At 53.3% G+C, this 14707-nt stretch overlaps 1 protein-coding gene across 1 annotated transcript; it reads left to right on the top strand.

The window, feature by feature from the left end:
- Positions 1–3104: 3104 nt before the first annotated feature.
- On the top strand, positions 3105–14679 carry LOC311166099 (glucosidase 2 subunit beta-like; the record flags this gene model as incomplete). The annotated part of the gene is made up of 6 exons (XM_084227576.1): positions 3105–3147; positions 5181–5284; positions 9446–9562; positions 12639–12734; positions 13207–13264; positions 14598–14679. Coding segments are annotated over exons 2-6 (441 nt in total), but the record flags the coding sequence as incomplete, so codon positions are not given.
- Positions 14680–14707: the final 28 nt, after the last annotated feature.

Here is a 14707-nt window from a genome sequence, read left to right as displayed (position 1 = left end):
ACAGAGGGGTCACGGAGGGGTCACAGAGGGGTCATTGCAGGGGTCACAGAGGGGTCACGGAGGGGTCACCCAGAGGTCTCACTGGGGGGGGTCAGGGGTCACCGCGGGGTCACAAGGGGGTCATGGAGGGGTGAGGGGTCACCCAGGGGTCACAGAGGGGTCACCCAGGGGTCACGGAGGGGTCACAGAGGGGTCAGGGGTCACAGGGGGGTCAGGGGTCACCCAGGGGTCACAGAGGGGTCACAGAGGGGTCACCCAGGGGTCAGGGGGGTCCCAAATGCCCAAATTTGGGGGGGGTCAGGGGTCACTGGGGGTTCAGGGAGGGGTCACAGGGGGGTCAGGGGACAATGAAGGGTCACGGGGGGTCAGGGGTCACAGGGGGGTCAGGGGTCATTGGGGGTTCAGGGAGGGGTCACAGGGGGGTCAGGGGACAATGAAGGGTCACGGGGGGTCAGGGGTCACAGGGGGGTCAGGGGTCACAGGGGGTTCAGGGAGGGTCACGGGGGGTTCAGGGGTCAGAGGGGGGTCAGGGGTCAGAGGTCACGGGGGGTTTCAGCCCCACCTGGTCCTGCCGGGGGTCCCGGGGGGTCCCGGGGCTGTTCTGGGGCTGAGCCCGGCCTGGGGGGGCCCAAAATAACCCAAAATAACCCAAAATAAACCAAAATAACCCCAAAATAACCCAAAATAACCCAAAATAACCCAAAATATCTCAAAATAACCCAAAATAACCCAAAATAACCCAAAATAACCCAAATAAACCCAAAATAAACTCAAAATAAACCCAAAGTAACCCAAAATAACCCAAAACAATCCAAAAAAACCCAAAATATCTCAAAATAACCCAAAATAACCCAAACAAACCCAAAATAACCCAAAATAAACCCAAAGTAACCCAAAATAACCCAAAATAAACAAAAATAACCCCAAAATAACCCCAAATAACCCAAAATATCTCAAAATAACCCAAGATAACCCCAAAATAAACCCAAAATAACCCAAAATATCTCAAAATAACCCCAAATAACCCAAAATATCTCAAAATAACCCAAAATAAACCCAAAATAACCCAAAATAACCCAAAATATCTCAAAATAACCCTTAAATAACCCAACCCCCCCCAAACGAACCCAAATAACCCCAAATAAACCCAAAAGACCCCAAAATAACCCCAAAATAAACCCAAAATAACCCCTTAGACCCCCAAATAAACCAAAATAAACCCCAAATAAACCAAAATAAACCCAAAATAACCCCAGAGACCCCCCCCAAAACCCCAAAATCCCCTCCAGGACCCCCCAGGACCTTCCCAGGATCCCCCAAAATCCCCCCAGGACCCCCCAAATCCCTCCCAGGACCCCCCAAATCCCCCCCAGGACCCCCAAATTCCCTCCCAAGCCACCCCAAACCCTCCCAGGACCCCCTAAACCATCCCCAGGACCCCCCCAAAATCCCCCCAAATCCCCCCCACACCCCCCATTCCCCTCCCCCCCCCCGTACCGGGGTCTCCTGCGGCCATTGGGGGGTCCCGGAGCTGGGGGGGGAGGGGGGGAGGGGCACAGAGGGGTCAGGGGGGGCTTGGGGGGGACCCTCGGATCCACCCCAAACCCCCCCGGGGACCCCCAAAATTTACCCCCCCCCAAAAAAATGGCCCAAATCTCACCCAAAACCCCCAAATTTCCACCTCAGGAGCCTCAAAATCCTCTCCAAGATCCCCAAATTCCCCGAATTTCACCCCAAATCCCCTCAGGACCCCCCCAAATCCCCCCCAGGACACCCAAAATATCCAAATTTCACCCCAAATTCTCTCAGGACTCCCAAATCCCCTCCAGGACCCCCCAAATCTCCCGAATTTCACCCCAAATTCCCCCCAGGATCCCCCAAATCCCCCAAATTTCGGCCCAAATCTCCCCCAGGACCCCAAATTTCCCGAATTTCACCCCAAACCCCCACCCAGGGTCCCCAAATCTCTGAAATTTCACCCCAAATCCCCCCCCAGGACCCCAAAATCCCCAAATTTCACCCCAAAATCCCTCAGGACCCCCCAAATCTCCTGAATTTCACCCCAAATCCCCCCCAGGACCCCAAAATCCCCAAATTTCACCCCAAAATCCCTCAGGACCCCCAAATCTCCCCCAGGACCCCCCAAATCCCCCAAAATTTCACCCTAAATCTCCCCCAGGAGCCCCAAATCTCCCGAATTTCACCCCAAATCCCCCCCCAGGACCCCAAAATTCCCAAATTTCACCCCAAATTCCCCTTCCAGGACCCCAAAATCCCCAAATTTCACCCGAAATTCCCCTTCCAGGACCCCAAAATTCCCAAATTTCACCCCAAATTCCCCCCCCCAGGAGCCCAAAATCCCCAAATTTCACCCCAAATTTCCCTTCCAGGACCCCAAAATCCCCAAATTTCTCCCCAAATCACCCCCAGGACCCCAAAATTCCCAAATTTCACCCGAAATTCCCCTTCCAGGACCTCAAGATCCCCAAATTTCACCCCAAATTCCCCGCCTGGACCCCAAAATCCCCAAATTTCACGCCAAATTCTCCGCCTGGACCCCAAAATCCCCAAATTTCACCCCAATTTTCCCCCAGGACCCCAAAATTCCCAAATTTCACCCCAAATTCCCCCCCAGGACCCCAAAATTCCCAAATTTCACCCCAAATTCCCCTTTCAGGACCCCAAAATTCCCAAATTTCACCCCAAATTCCCCGCCTGGACCCCAAAATCCCCAAATTTCTCCCCAAATTCCCCTTCCAGGACCCCAAAATTCCCAAATTTCACCCCAAATCCCCCCCCAGAACCCCAAAATCCCCAAATTTCCCCCAAAATCCCCAAATCCCGCGCGCGCCCTCCGGCACCTGCCGCCCCTTTGGCCACGCCCCCGAGTCGCTATGGCAACGGGACGCTCGGGCGCTGATTGGCTGAGCCGCCGCACCCAAGATGGCGGCGCCCACGTCGCTATGGCAACGGGACGCTCGGGCGCTGATTGGCTGAGCCGCCGCACCCAAGATGGCGGCGCCCAGGATGAAAGGAAACGCCGTACTCAAGATGGCGGCCGCCATGGCAACGACCGGAAGTTCCTCCTGGTTCCACTTCCGGTTCCGGCCTGTGAGGGGCTGAGGCGCGCGCGTGAGGGCCGGAGAGGTACGGGGGGGATGGGGGCGGGTTCGGGGAGATTTGGGGGAATTTTGGGGTTTTTGGGGGGATTTTGGGATTTTTGGGGGGTCTGAGAGGGGATCTGAGGGGTTTTGGGGGGTTTAGAAGGGATTTTGGGGGAAATTTGGGGATTTTTGTGGATTTTTGAGGGTTCTGAGGGAGGATCTGAGGGGGTTCCTGAGGGTTTGGGGGTGTTTAAAGGGGATTTTTGGGGGGGATTTTGGGGATTTTTGAGGATTTTGGGGGATTTTGGGGAATTTTGGGGGGCCTGAGAACGAATCTGAGGGGTTTTGGGGGGTTTAGAGGGGATTTGGGGTGTTTAAAGGGGATCTTTGGGGAGAATTTGGGGATTTTGGGGGGGTTTAAAGGGGAATTTGAGGGGTCTGAGGGCGGGTGTGAGGGGGGTCCTGAGGGGTTTTGGGTGTTTAAAGGGGATTTTGGTGATTTTGGGGGGTTCTGAGGGGGGATCTGAGGGGTTTTGGGGGTTTAGAGGGGATTTTGGGTGTTTAAAGGGGATTTTTGGGGAGAATTTGGGGATTTTGGGGGGGTTTAAAGGGGATTTTGAGGGGTCTGAGGGCGGGTGTGAGGGGGGTCCTGAGGGGTTTTGGGGTGTTTAAAGAGGATTTTGGGGGTTTAAAGGGGATTTTTGGGGATTTTTGAGGATTTTGTGGATTTTTGGGGGGTCTGAGAGGGGATCTGAGGGGTTTGGGGGGGTTTAGAGGAGATTTTGGGGTGTTTAGAGGGGATTTTTGGGGAGAATTTGGGGATTTTTTGAGGGTTCTGAGGGGGGATCCTGAGGGGTTTTGGGTGTTTAAAGGGGATTTTTTGAGGATTTTTGTGGATTTTTGAGGATTTTGGGGATTTTGGGGGGTCTGAGGGGGGATCTGAGGGGTTTTGGGGGGTTTAGAGGGGATTTTGGGAAGTTTAAATGCGATTTTGGGGGGTTTAAAGGGGAATTGGGGGGTTTGAAGGGGATTTTTGGGCTTTTAAAGGGGACTTTGTGGATTTTTGGGGTGGATTTGAGGGATTTTTGGGGTGGATTTGAGGGATTTTGGGGTGGATTTGAGGATTTTGAGATGGATTTGAGTATTTTGAGATGGATTAGAGGGATTTTGGGGTGGATTTGAGGGAATTTGGGGTGGATTTGAGGGATTTTGGGGTCGAATTGAGTGATTTTGGGGTGGATTTGAGGGATTTTGGGATGGAATTAAATATTTTGAGATGGATTTGAGGATTTTGGGGTGGATTTGAAAGGTTTTGAGGTGGATTTGAAGGATTTTGGGGTCGAATTGAGTGATTTTCGGGTAGTTTTGAGGAATTTCAAGATGGAATTAAATATTTTGAGATGGATTTGAGGATTTTGAGGTGGATTTGAGAGAATTTGAGGTGGATTTTATGGATTTTGGGGTGGATTTGAGGGATTTTGGGATGGAATTAAATATTTTGAGATGGATTTGAGGGAATTTGAGGGATTTTGGGGTGGATTTGAGGGATTTTGAGATGGATTAGAGGGATTTTGGGGTGGTTTTGAAGGATTTTGGGGTGATTTCTGGGGATTTTGGGGTGGATTTGAGGGATTTTGGGTGCATTTGAGGGAATTTGGGGTGGATTTGAGGGATTTTGGGGTCGAATTGAGTGATTTTGGGGTGGATTTGAGGGAATTTGGGGTGGAATTAAATATTTTGAGATGGATTTGAGGGAATTTGAGGGATTTTGGGGTGGATTTGAGGGATTTTGAGATGGATTTGAGGGATTTGGGGGTGGATTTTGGGTGGATTTGAGGATTTTGAGGTGAATTTGAGGGATTTTGGGGTGGATTTAAGGGATTTTGAGATGGAATTAAATATTTTGAGATGGATTTGAGGGAGTTTGGGGTGGATTTGAGGGATTTTGAGCTGGAATTAAATATTTTGAGATGGATTTGAGTATTTTGAGGTGGATTTGGGGTGGATTTGAGGGATTTTGAGCTGGAACTCAATATTTTGAGGCGAATTTGAGGGAATTTGGGCTCTGTGCCTCAGTTTCCCCAGGCCAGCCATGCTGCCCCTGCTGCTGCTGCTGCCCCTGGCCCTGGCTGGGAGCCCCGAGGTGACGGTGCCACGGCCCCGGGGGGTGGCCCTGAGCCGTGAGTGACCCCAAAATCCCCAGAAATCCCCCCAAAATCACCCTGAGCCCCCAAACCCCCAAATCACCCCAAAACCCCTCAAATCTGCCCCAAAATCGCCCCAAAATCCCCAGAAATCACCCCAAAATCACCCTGAACCCCCAAACCCCCCAAATCCAACCCAAAACCCCTCAAATCTGCCCCAAAATCGCCCCAAAATCCCCAGAAATCACCCCAAAATCACCCTGAGCCCCCAAACCCCCCAAATCCCACCCAAAACCCCTCAAATCCTCCCCAAAATCCCCCAAAATCGCCCCAAAATCCCCCAAAATCCCACCCCAAACCCCTCAAATCCTCCCCAAAATCCCCTCAAATCTCCCCAAAATCCCCCCAAATCCCCCCAAAATCCCCAGAAATCACCCCAAAATCACCCTGAACCCCCAAACCCCCAAATCCCCCACAAAACCCCTCAAATCTGCCCCCAAATCCCCCAAAATCCCCAGAAATCACCCCAAAATCACCCTGAGCCCCCAAACCCCCAAATCCCCCACAAAACCCCTCAAATCTGCCCCCAAATCCCCCAAAATCCCCAGAAATCACCCCAAAATCACCCTGAACCTCCAAACCCCCAAATCCCCCCAAAAACCCCTCAAATCCTCCCCCAAATCCCCCAAAATCCCCCCAAAACCCCTCAAATCCTCCCCAAAATCCCCCCAATCGCCCCAAAATCCCCAGAAATCACCCCAAAATCACCCTGAACCCCCAAACCCCCAAAATCCCACCCAAACCCCTCAAATCCTCCCCAAAATGGCCCCAAATCGCCCCAAAATCCTCCCAAATCCACCCCAAATCCTCCTAAACCCCCCAAATTTCCCCCAATCCTCCCCAAAATCCCCCTCAAGTCCCCCCAAACTCCCCCAAAATTTCCCCAAATCTCCCCAAAATCCCCCCAAACCCCCCCAAAATCCCCAATTTCCCCCCAAACCTCCCCAAATTTCCCCAAAATCCCCCCAAATCCCCCAAACCCCCTCAAATCCCCCCCAAATTCCTCCCATATCCCTTCAAACCCCCTCAAATCTCCCCAAATTTCTCCAAATTTCCCTCAAATCTCCTCAAACTTCCCCCAAATCCCCAGATTCCCCCAAACCCCCCCTCAAACCCCCCAAATCCCCCCAAATTTCTTCAAAATTCCCAAATTTCCCCCAAATCCCTCTCATACCCCACCCAAATTTCCCTCAGGTTTTCCCAAATCCCTTCAAAATCCCCAAATCCCCCCCAAAATCCCCCTCAAACCCCCCCAAATTTCCCCTCAAACCCCTTCAAAGCCTCCCCAACCACCCCAAATTCCCCCCAAACCCCCTCAAACTCCCCCAAATTTCCCCCAAATTCCCTCAAACCTCCCCAAAACCCCCAAATTTCCCCAAAATTTCCCCAAATCCCCCCAATTTTTCCAATTTCCCCAAATTTCCTCCCAATTTCCCCCCAATTTCCCCTAAATCTCCTCAAATCCCCCAAATTTCCTCCAAATTTCTCCAAATTTCCCCAGGATCTCCCCAAAACCCCCCCTAAATTTTCCCCCAACCTCCCCAAAATCCCCAAATTTGCCCAAATTTCCCCAAATTTGCCCCAAATCCCCCCAATTTTTCCAATTTCCCCAAATTTCCCCCCCAATTTCCCCCAAAATCTCCCCAAATCCTCCCTAATTTTCTCCAAATTCCCCAAAATCCCCCTAAATTTTCCCTCAACCTCCCCAAAATCCCCAAATTTGCCCAAATTTCCCCAAAATCTCCTCAAATCCCCCAAATTTCCCCCAAATTTCTCCAAATTTCCCCCAAATTTTCCCAGAATCTCCCCAAACCCCCCCAAATTTTCCCCAAACCTCCCCAAAATCCCCAAATTTGCCCAAATTTGCCCAAATCCCCCATTTTTTCCAATTTCCCCAAATTTCCTCCCAATTTCCCCCCACTTTCCCCAAAATTCCCCCCCAATTCCCCCCAAATTCCCCCAAAATCCCCCTAAATTTTCCCCAAACCTCCCCAAAATCCCCAAATTTCCCCAAATTTCCCCAAATTTGCCCAAATTCCCCCCCAATTTCCCCCAAAATCTTCCCAAATCCTCCCTATTTTTCTCCAAATCTCCCCAAAATCCCCCTAAATTTTCCCCCAACCTCCCCAAAATCGCCCAAATTTGCCCAAATCTCCCCAAATTTCCCCCAAATCTCCCCAAAACCCCCCTAAATTTTCCCCCAACCTCCCCAAAATCGCCCAAATTTGCCCAAATCTCCCCAAATTTTCCCCAAATCTCCCCAAAATCGCCCTAAATTTTCCCCAAACCTCCCCAAAATCCCCAAATTTCCCCAAATTCCCCCCCCAATTTCCCCCAAATTCCCCCAAAATCTTCCCAAATCCTCCCTAATTTTCTCCAAATTCCCCCAAACCCCCCTAAATTTTCCCCAAACCTCCCCAAAATCCCCAAATTTGCCCAAATTTTCCCCAAACCTCCCCAAAATCCCCAGATTTCCCCCAAAATCCCCAAATTTGCCCAAATTTCACCCCAAATTTGCCCAAATTTCCCCAAAATCTCCCCAAATTCCCCCTAATTTTCTCCAATTTCCCCCAAAACCTCCCTAAATTCCCCCCAAACCCCCCCAAATTCCCCCAAAATCCCCTCTCATTTTCCCCAAACCTCCCCAAAATCCCCAAATTTGCCCAAATTTCCCCAAAATCTTCTCAAATCCCCCAAATTTCCCCCAAATTTCTCCAAATTTCCTCCAAATTTCCCCCAAATTTCCCCCAAATTTTCCCATATTCTCCCCAAACCCCCCCAAATTTTCCCCAAACCTCCCCAAAATCCCCAAATTTGCCCAAATTTGTCCAAATCCCCCCATTTTTTCCAATTTCCCCAAATTTCCTCCCAATTTCCCCCCACTTTCCCCAAAATTCCCCCCCAATTCCCCCCAAATCCCCCTAAATTTTCCCCAAACCTCCCCAAAATCCCCAAATTTCCCCAAATTTGCCCAAATTCCCCCCCAATTTCCCCCAAAATCTTCCCAAATCCTCCCTATTTTTCTCCAAATCTCCCCAAAATCCCCCTAAATTTTCCCCCAACCTCCCCAAAATCGCCCAAATTTGCCCAAATCTCCCCAAATTTCCCCAGAATCTCCCCAACCCCTCCCTAAATTTTCCCCAAACCTCCCCAAAATCCCCGAATTTCCCCAAATTCCCCCAAAACCTCCCCAAATCCTCCCTAATTTTCTCCAAATTCCCCCCAAATCCCCCTAAAATTCCTCCAAAATCCCCAAATTTTCCCCAAATTTTCCCAGAATCCCCCCAAATCCCCCTAAATTTTCCCCAAACCTCCCCAAAATCCCCAAATTTGCCCAAATTTCCCCAAAATTTCCCCAAATCCCCCCAATTTTTCCAATTTCCCCAAATTTCCTCCCAATTTCCCCTAAATCTCCTCAAATCCCCCCTCATTTTCTCCAGATTTCCTCCAAATCCCCCAAATTTCCTCCAAATTTCCCCAAATTTTCCCAGAATCTCCCCAAACCCCCCCAAATTTTCCCCAAACCTCCCCAAAATCCCCAAATTTGCCCAAATTTGTCCAAATCCCCCCATTTTTTCCAATTTCCCCAAATTTCCTTCCAATTTCCCCCCACTTTCCCCAAAATTCCCCCCCAATTTTCCCCAAATTCCCCCAAAATCCCCCTAAATTTTCCCCAAACCTCCCCAAAATCCCCAAATTTCCCCAAATTTGCCCAAATTCCCCCCCAATTTCCCCCAAAATCTCCCCAAATCCTCCCTATTTTTCTCCAAATCTCCCCAAAATCCCCCTAAATTTTCCCCCAACCTCCCCAAAATCGCCCAAATTTGCCCAAATCTCCCCAAATTTCCCCAGAATCTCCCCAACCCCTCCCTAAATTTTCCCCAAACCTCCCCAAAATCCCCGAATTTCCCCAAATTCCCCCAAAACCTCCCCAAATCCTCCCTAATTTTCTCCAAATTCCCCCCAAATCCCCCTAAAATTCCCCCTAAATCCCCAAATTTCCCCCAAATTTTCCCAGAATCTCCCCAAACCCCCCCCTAAATTTTCCCCAAACCTCCCTAAAATCCCCAAAATCCCCAAAATCCTCAAAATCCCCAAATTCACCCAAATTTGCCCAAATTCTCCCCAATCCCCCAGAGCTGCCGTTCTACGACCCCTCGGGGCCGTTCCGCTGCCTGGACGGCTCCGGCTCCATCGACTTCGCCTGGGTCAACGACGACTACTGCGACTGCCAGGACGGGTCTGACGAGCCTGGTGGGAGCCTGGGAACCCCAAAAATGGATTTGGGAACCCCAAAAACCCCAAAAACCCCAAAACCGCCCCAAAAACCCCACAGGGAATCCACAAAATCCACCCCAAAACTGCCCCCGAAACAACCCCAGAACTGCGACTGCCAGGACGGGTCTGACGAGCCTGGTGGGAGCCTGGGACCCCCAAAAATGGATTTGGGACCCCCAAAAACCCCCCCAGGGCGTGGGAACCCCAAAAACCCCAAAATCCACCCCAAAAAACCCCACAGGGAATCCCCAAAACTGCTCCAAAACGGCCCCAAAAACCCCAAAACTGCGACTGCCAGGACGGGTCTGACGAGCCTGGTGGGAGCCTGGGAACCCCAAAAATGAACTCGGGACCCCCAAAAATGAATTTGGGACCCCCAAAAACCCCCCCAGATCGTGGGAACCCCAAAAACCCCAAAACTGCCCCAAAAACCCCAAAACAGCCCCAAAAACCCCACAGGGAATCCCCAAAATCCACCCCAAAACTGCCCCAAAACCGCCCCAAAAACCCCAAAACTGCGACTGCCAGGACGGCTCTGACGAGCCTGGTGGGAGCCTGGGAACCCCAAAAATGGATTTGGGACCCCCAAAAACCCCAAAAACCCCAAAGGGAATCCCCAAAATCCACCCCAAAACTGCCCCAAAACTGCCCCAAAACTGCCCCAAAAACCCCAAAACTGCGACTGCCAGGACGGCTCTGACGAGCCTGGTGGGAGCCTGGGAACCCCAAAAACACCCCAGAAATGGACTCGGGACCCCCAAAAACCCCAAAACCCCAAAACTGCCCCAAAAACCCCACAGGGAACCCCAAAATCCACCCCAGAACTGCCCCACAGGGAACCCCAAAACTGCGACTGCCAGGACGGGTCTGACGAGCCTGGTGGGAGCCTGGGAACCCCAAAAATGAACTCGGGAACCCCAAAAACCCCAAAAACCCCAAACTGCCCCAAAACTGCCCCAAAAACCCCACAGGGAACCCCAAAATCCACCCTAAAATCCATCCCAAAACCGCCCCAAAAACCCCAAAACTGCGACTGCCAGGATGGGTCTGACGAGCCTGGTGGGAGCCTGGGAACCCCAAAAATGAATTTGGGAACCCCAAAACCCCCCCAGGGCGTGGGAACCCCATAAACCCCAAAACTGCCCCAAAAACCCCACAGGGAACCCCAAAATCCACCCCAGAACTGCCCCAGAGGGAACCCCAAAACTGCGACTGCAGGGACGGGTCTGACGAGCCTGGTGGGAGCCTGGGACCCCCAAAAATGAACTCAGGACCCCCAAAAACCCCAAAAACCCCAAACTGCCCCAAAAACCCCAAAATCCACCCCAAAAACCCCAAAGGAAACCCCAAAATCCACCCCAAAAACCCCACAGGGAATCCCCAAAATCCACCCCAAAACCGCCCCAAAAACCCCAGAACTGCGACTGCCAGGACGGCTCTGACGAGCCTGGTGGGAGCCTGGGAACCCCAAAAATGAACTCGGGAACCCCAAAACCCCAAAACTGCCCCAAAAACCCCAAAATCCACCCCAAAAACCCCACAGGGAATCCCCAAAATCCACCCCAAAATTGCCCCAAAAACCCCAAAACTGCCCCAAAAAACCCACAAGGAACCCCCAAAAATGCCCCAAAAACCCCAAAACTCCCCCCAAACCCCCCCCCAGATCATGGGAACCCCAAAAACCCCAAAATCCACCCCAAAAAACCCCACAGGGATCCCCCAAGACCACCCTGGGACCCCCCAAAATCCACTCCAGGGACCCTAAAATCCACTTTGGGATCCCCAAAATCCACCTTGGGATTCCCCAAAATCCCTCAGGATCCCCAAAATCCACTCAGGGCCCCCCAAAATCCCCTCAGGACTCCCCAAAATCCACTCAGGATCCCCAAAATCTCTCCAGGACCCCCCAAATCCCCTCAGGACCCCCCAAAATCCCCTCAGGACCCCCCAAATCCCCCCAGGGACCCCCAAACCTCAACCAAACCCCTCCCGAACTGACCCCTGGCTCACTTTGAGGGACCCCAGGGCCCTTCTAGAACCTTCCCAGCCCCCCAAATTTTGGGGAGGGGTCCCCAAATCCTCTCTGGGTGCCCCCCCAGACTGAGGGGATCCCCCAAATCCCCCCAGGGACCCCCAAACCTCTCAAACCCCCCCGTCTCCCAATCCCCTCCTCGCTTTTTGGGACCCCAATTTCTCCCCCCAGGGCCTTTCTAGAACCTTCCCAGCCCCCCAAATTTTGGGGAAGGGTCCCCAAATCCTCTCTGGGTGCCCCCCCAGACTGAGGGGATCCCCCAAATCCCCCCAGGGACCCCCAAACCTCCAAAATCTCCCCCCCTTAGAGCCCCCTCCTCACTTTTCGGGACCCCAATTTCTCCCCCCAGGGCCCTTCTAGAACCTTCCCACCCCCCCAAATTTTGGGGAGGGGTCCCCAAAGCCCCTCTGGGTGCCCCCCCAGACTGAGGGGATCCCCCCAAATCCCCCCAGGGACCCTAAACCTCCACCTTAGAGCCCCCTCCTCACTTTACGGGACCCCAGTATCACCTGGGACCCCCCAAAATCCCCTCAGGACCCCCCAAAATCTCCTCAGGACCCCCCAAAATCCCCTCAGGACCCCCCAAAATCCCCCCAGGGATCCCCCAAATCCCCCCAGGGATCCCCCAAATCCCCCCAGGGACCCCCAAACCTCTCAAACCCCCCCTCTCCCAATCCCCTCCTCACTTTTCGGGACCCCAATTTCTCCCCCCAGGGCCCTTCTAGAACCTTCCCAGCCCCCCAAATTTTGGGGAGGGGTCCCCAAAGTCTCTCTGGGTGCCCCCCCAGACTGAGGGGATCCCCCAAATCCCCTAGGGACCCCCAAACTGAGGGTGACCCCCAAATCCCCCCAAGGACCCCCAAACCTCAACCAAACCCCTGCCGAACTGACCCCTGGCTCACTTTGAGGGACCCCAGGGCCTTTCTAGAACCTTCCCACCCCCCGAAATTTTGAGGAGGGGTCCCCAAATCCTCTCTGGGTGCCCCCCCAGACTGAGGGGATCCCCCCAAACCCCCCCAGGGACCCCTGCCTGCCCCAACGGGCGCTTCCACTGCACCAACGCCGGGCACCGGCCCCGCAGCATCCCCGCGGCACACGTCAACGACGGCGTCTGCGGTGGGGCTGGGGGCTTGGGGGGATTTGGGGGGGGTTTGGGGGGGATTTGGGGGGTCCTGGGGGGATTTGGGGGGGTCTGGAGGGGATTTGGGGGGGATTTGGGGGGATTTGGGGTGTCTGGGAGGGGTCCTGGGGGAGATTTGGGGAGGGCTTGGGTGGATTTGGGGTGTCTGGGAGGGGATTTGGGGGGTCCTGGGGGGATTTGGGGGGTCCTGGGGGGATTGGGGGGGATTTGGGGGGGATTGGGGGGATCTGGGGGGTCCTGAGGGGATTTGGGGGGTCCTGGGGGGATTTGGGGGGGATTTGGGGGGTCCGGGGGGGATTTTAGGGGGGTTCTGGGGAGATTTGAGGGGTCCAGGGGGGATTTTGGGGGGTCCCGTGGGGGTTTGAGGGGATTTTGGGGGATCCTGGGGGAATTTTGGGGGGATTTTGGGGGATTTTGGGGCTGTTTTGATCCCCCCCTCCCCCCCAGATTGCTGCGATGGCACCGACGAGTGGGGGAGTGGAGCCAGCTGTGAGAACAGCTGCAGGTACTGGGGATACTGGTTTGTACTGGTCTGTACTGGTTTGTACTGGGAATGGCCCCAGGGAGCGGAGAGAGCTGTGAGAACAGCTGCAGGTACTGGTTTGTACTGGTTTGTACTGGTCTGTACTGGTCTGTACTGGTCTGTACTGGGAATGGCCCCAGGGAGTGGAGCCAGCTGTGAGAACAGCTGCAGGTACTGGGGATACTGGTTTGTACTGGTCTGTACTGGTTTGTACTGGTTTGTACTGGGAATGGCCCCAGGGAGCGGAGCCAGCTGTGAGAACAGCTGCAGGTACTGGGGATACTGGTTTGTACTGGTTTGTACTGGTCTGTACTGGGAATGGCCCCAGGGAGCGGAGCCAGCTGTGAGAACAGCTGCAGGTACTGGTTTGTACTGGTTTGTACTGGTCTGTACTGGGAATGGCCCCAAGGAGCAGAGCCAGCTGTGAGAACAGCTGCAGGTACTGGGGATACTGGTTTGTACTGGTCTGTACTGGTCTGTACTGGTCTGTACTGGTTTGTACTGGTCTGTACTGGTTTGTACTGGTTTGTACTGGTCTGTACTGGTCTGTACTGGGAATGGCCCCAGGGAGCGGAGCCAGCTGTGAGAACAGCTGCAGGTACTGGGGATACTGGTTTGTACTGGTCTGTACTGGTTTGTACTGGGAATGGCCCCAGGGAGCGGAGCCAGCTGTGAGAACAGCTGCAGGTACTGGGGATACTGGTTTGTACTGGTCTGTACTGGTCTGTACTGGGAATGGCCCCAGGGAGCGGAGCCAGCTGTGAGAACAGCTGCAGGTACTGGGGATACTGGTTTGTACTGGTCTGTACTGGTTTGTACTGGGAATGGCCCCAGGGAGCGGAGCCAGCTGTGAGAACAGCTGCAGGTACTGGGGATACTGGTTTGTACTGGTTTGTACTGGTCTGTACTGGGAATGGCCCCAGGGAGTGGAGCCAGCTGTGAGAACAGCTGCAGGTACTGGTTTGTACTGGTTTATACTGGTCTGTACTGGTTTTTACAGGGAGAAGGGCCGCAGGGAGCGCAAGGCGTGGCTGTGCTGGTCCATACTGGTTTATACTGGTCCATCCTGGTCCATACTGGTTTATAATGGTCCATACTGGTTTTCTCTCTGAGGGAGAAGGGCCGTAAGGAGCGGGAGGCTCGGCTGCGCTGGTCCATACTGGTCCATACTGGTTTATGCTGGTCCATACTGGTCCATACCAGTCCATACTGGTTGATACTGGTCCATACTGGTCCATACTGGTTCATACTGGTCCATACTGGTCCATACTGGTCCATACCGGTCCATACTGGTTTATACTGGTCTGTTTTGCAGAGAGAAGGGCCGTAAGGAGCGGGAGGCTCGGCTGCGCTCGGGCCGCCCTGGCCCGCAAGGGTTTCGCACTGCGGCAGCGCTGGTCCACACTGGTTTTTACTGGTTTATAC

This window comes from Fringilla coelebs, assembly GCF_963513975.1.
Source record: "Fringilla coelebs genome assembly, contig: SCAFFOLD_480, whole genome shotgun sequence".
Taxonomy (NCBI): Eukaryota; Metazoa; Chordata; class Aves; order Passeriformes; family Fringillidae; genus Fringilla; species Fringilla coelebs.
This window is presented reverse-complemented; position numbering and strand designations above follow the sequence as displayed.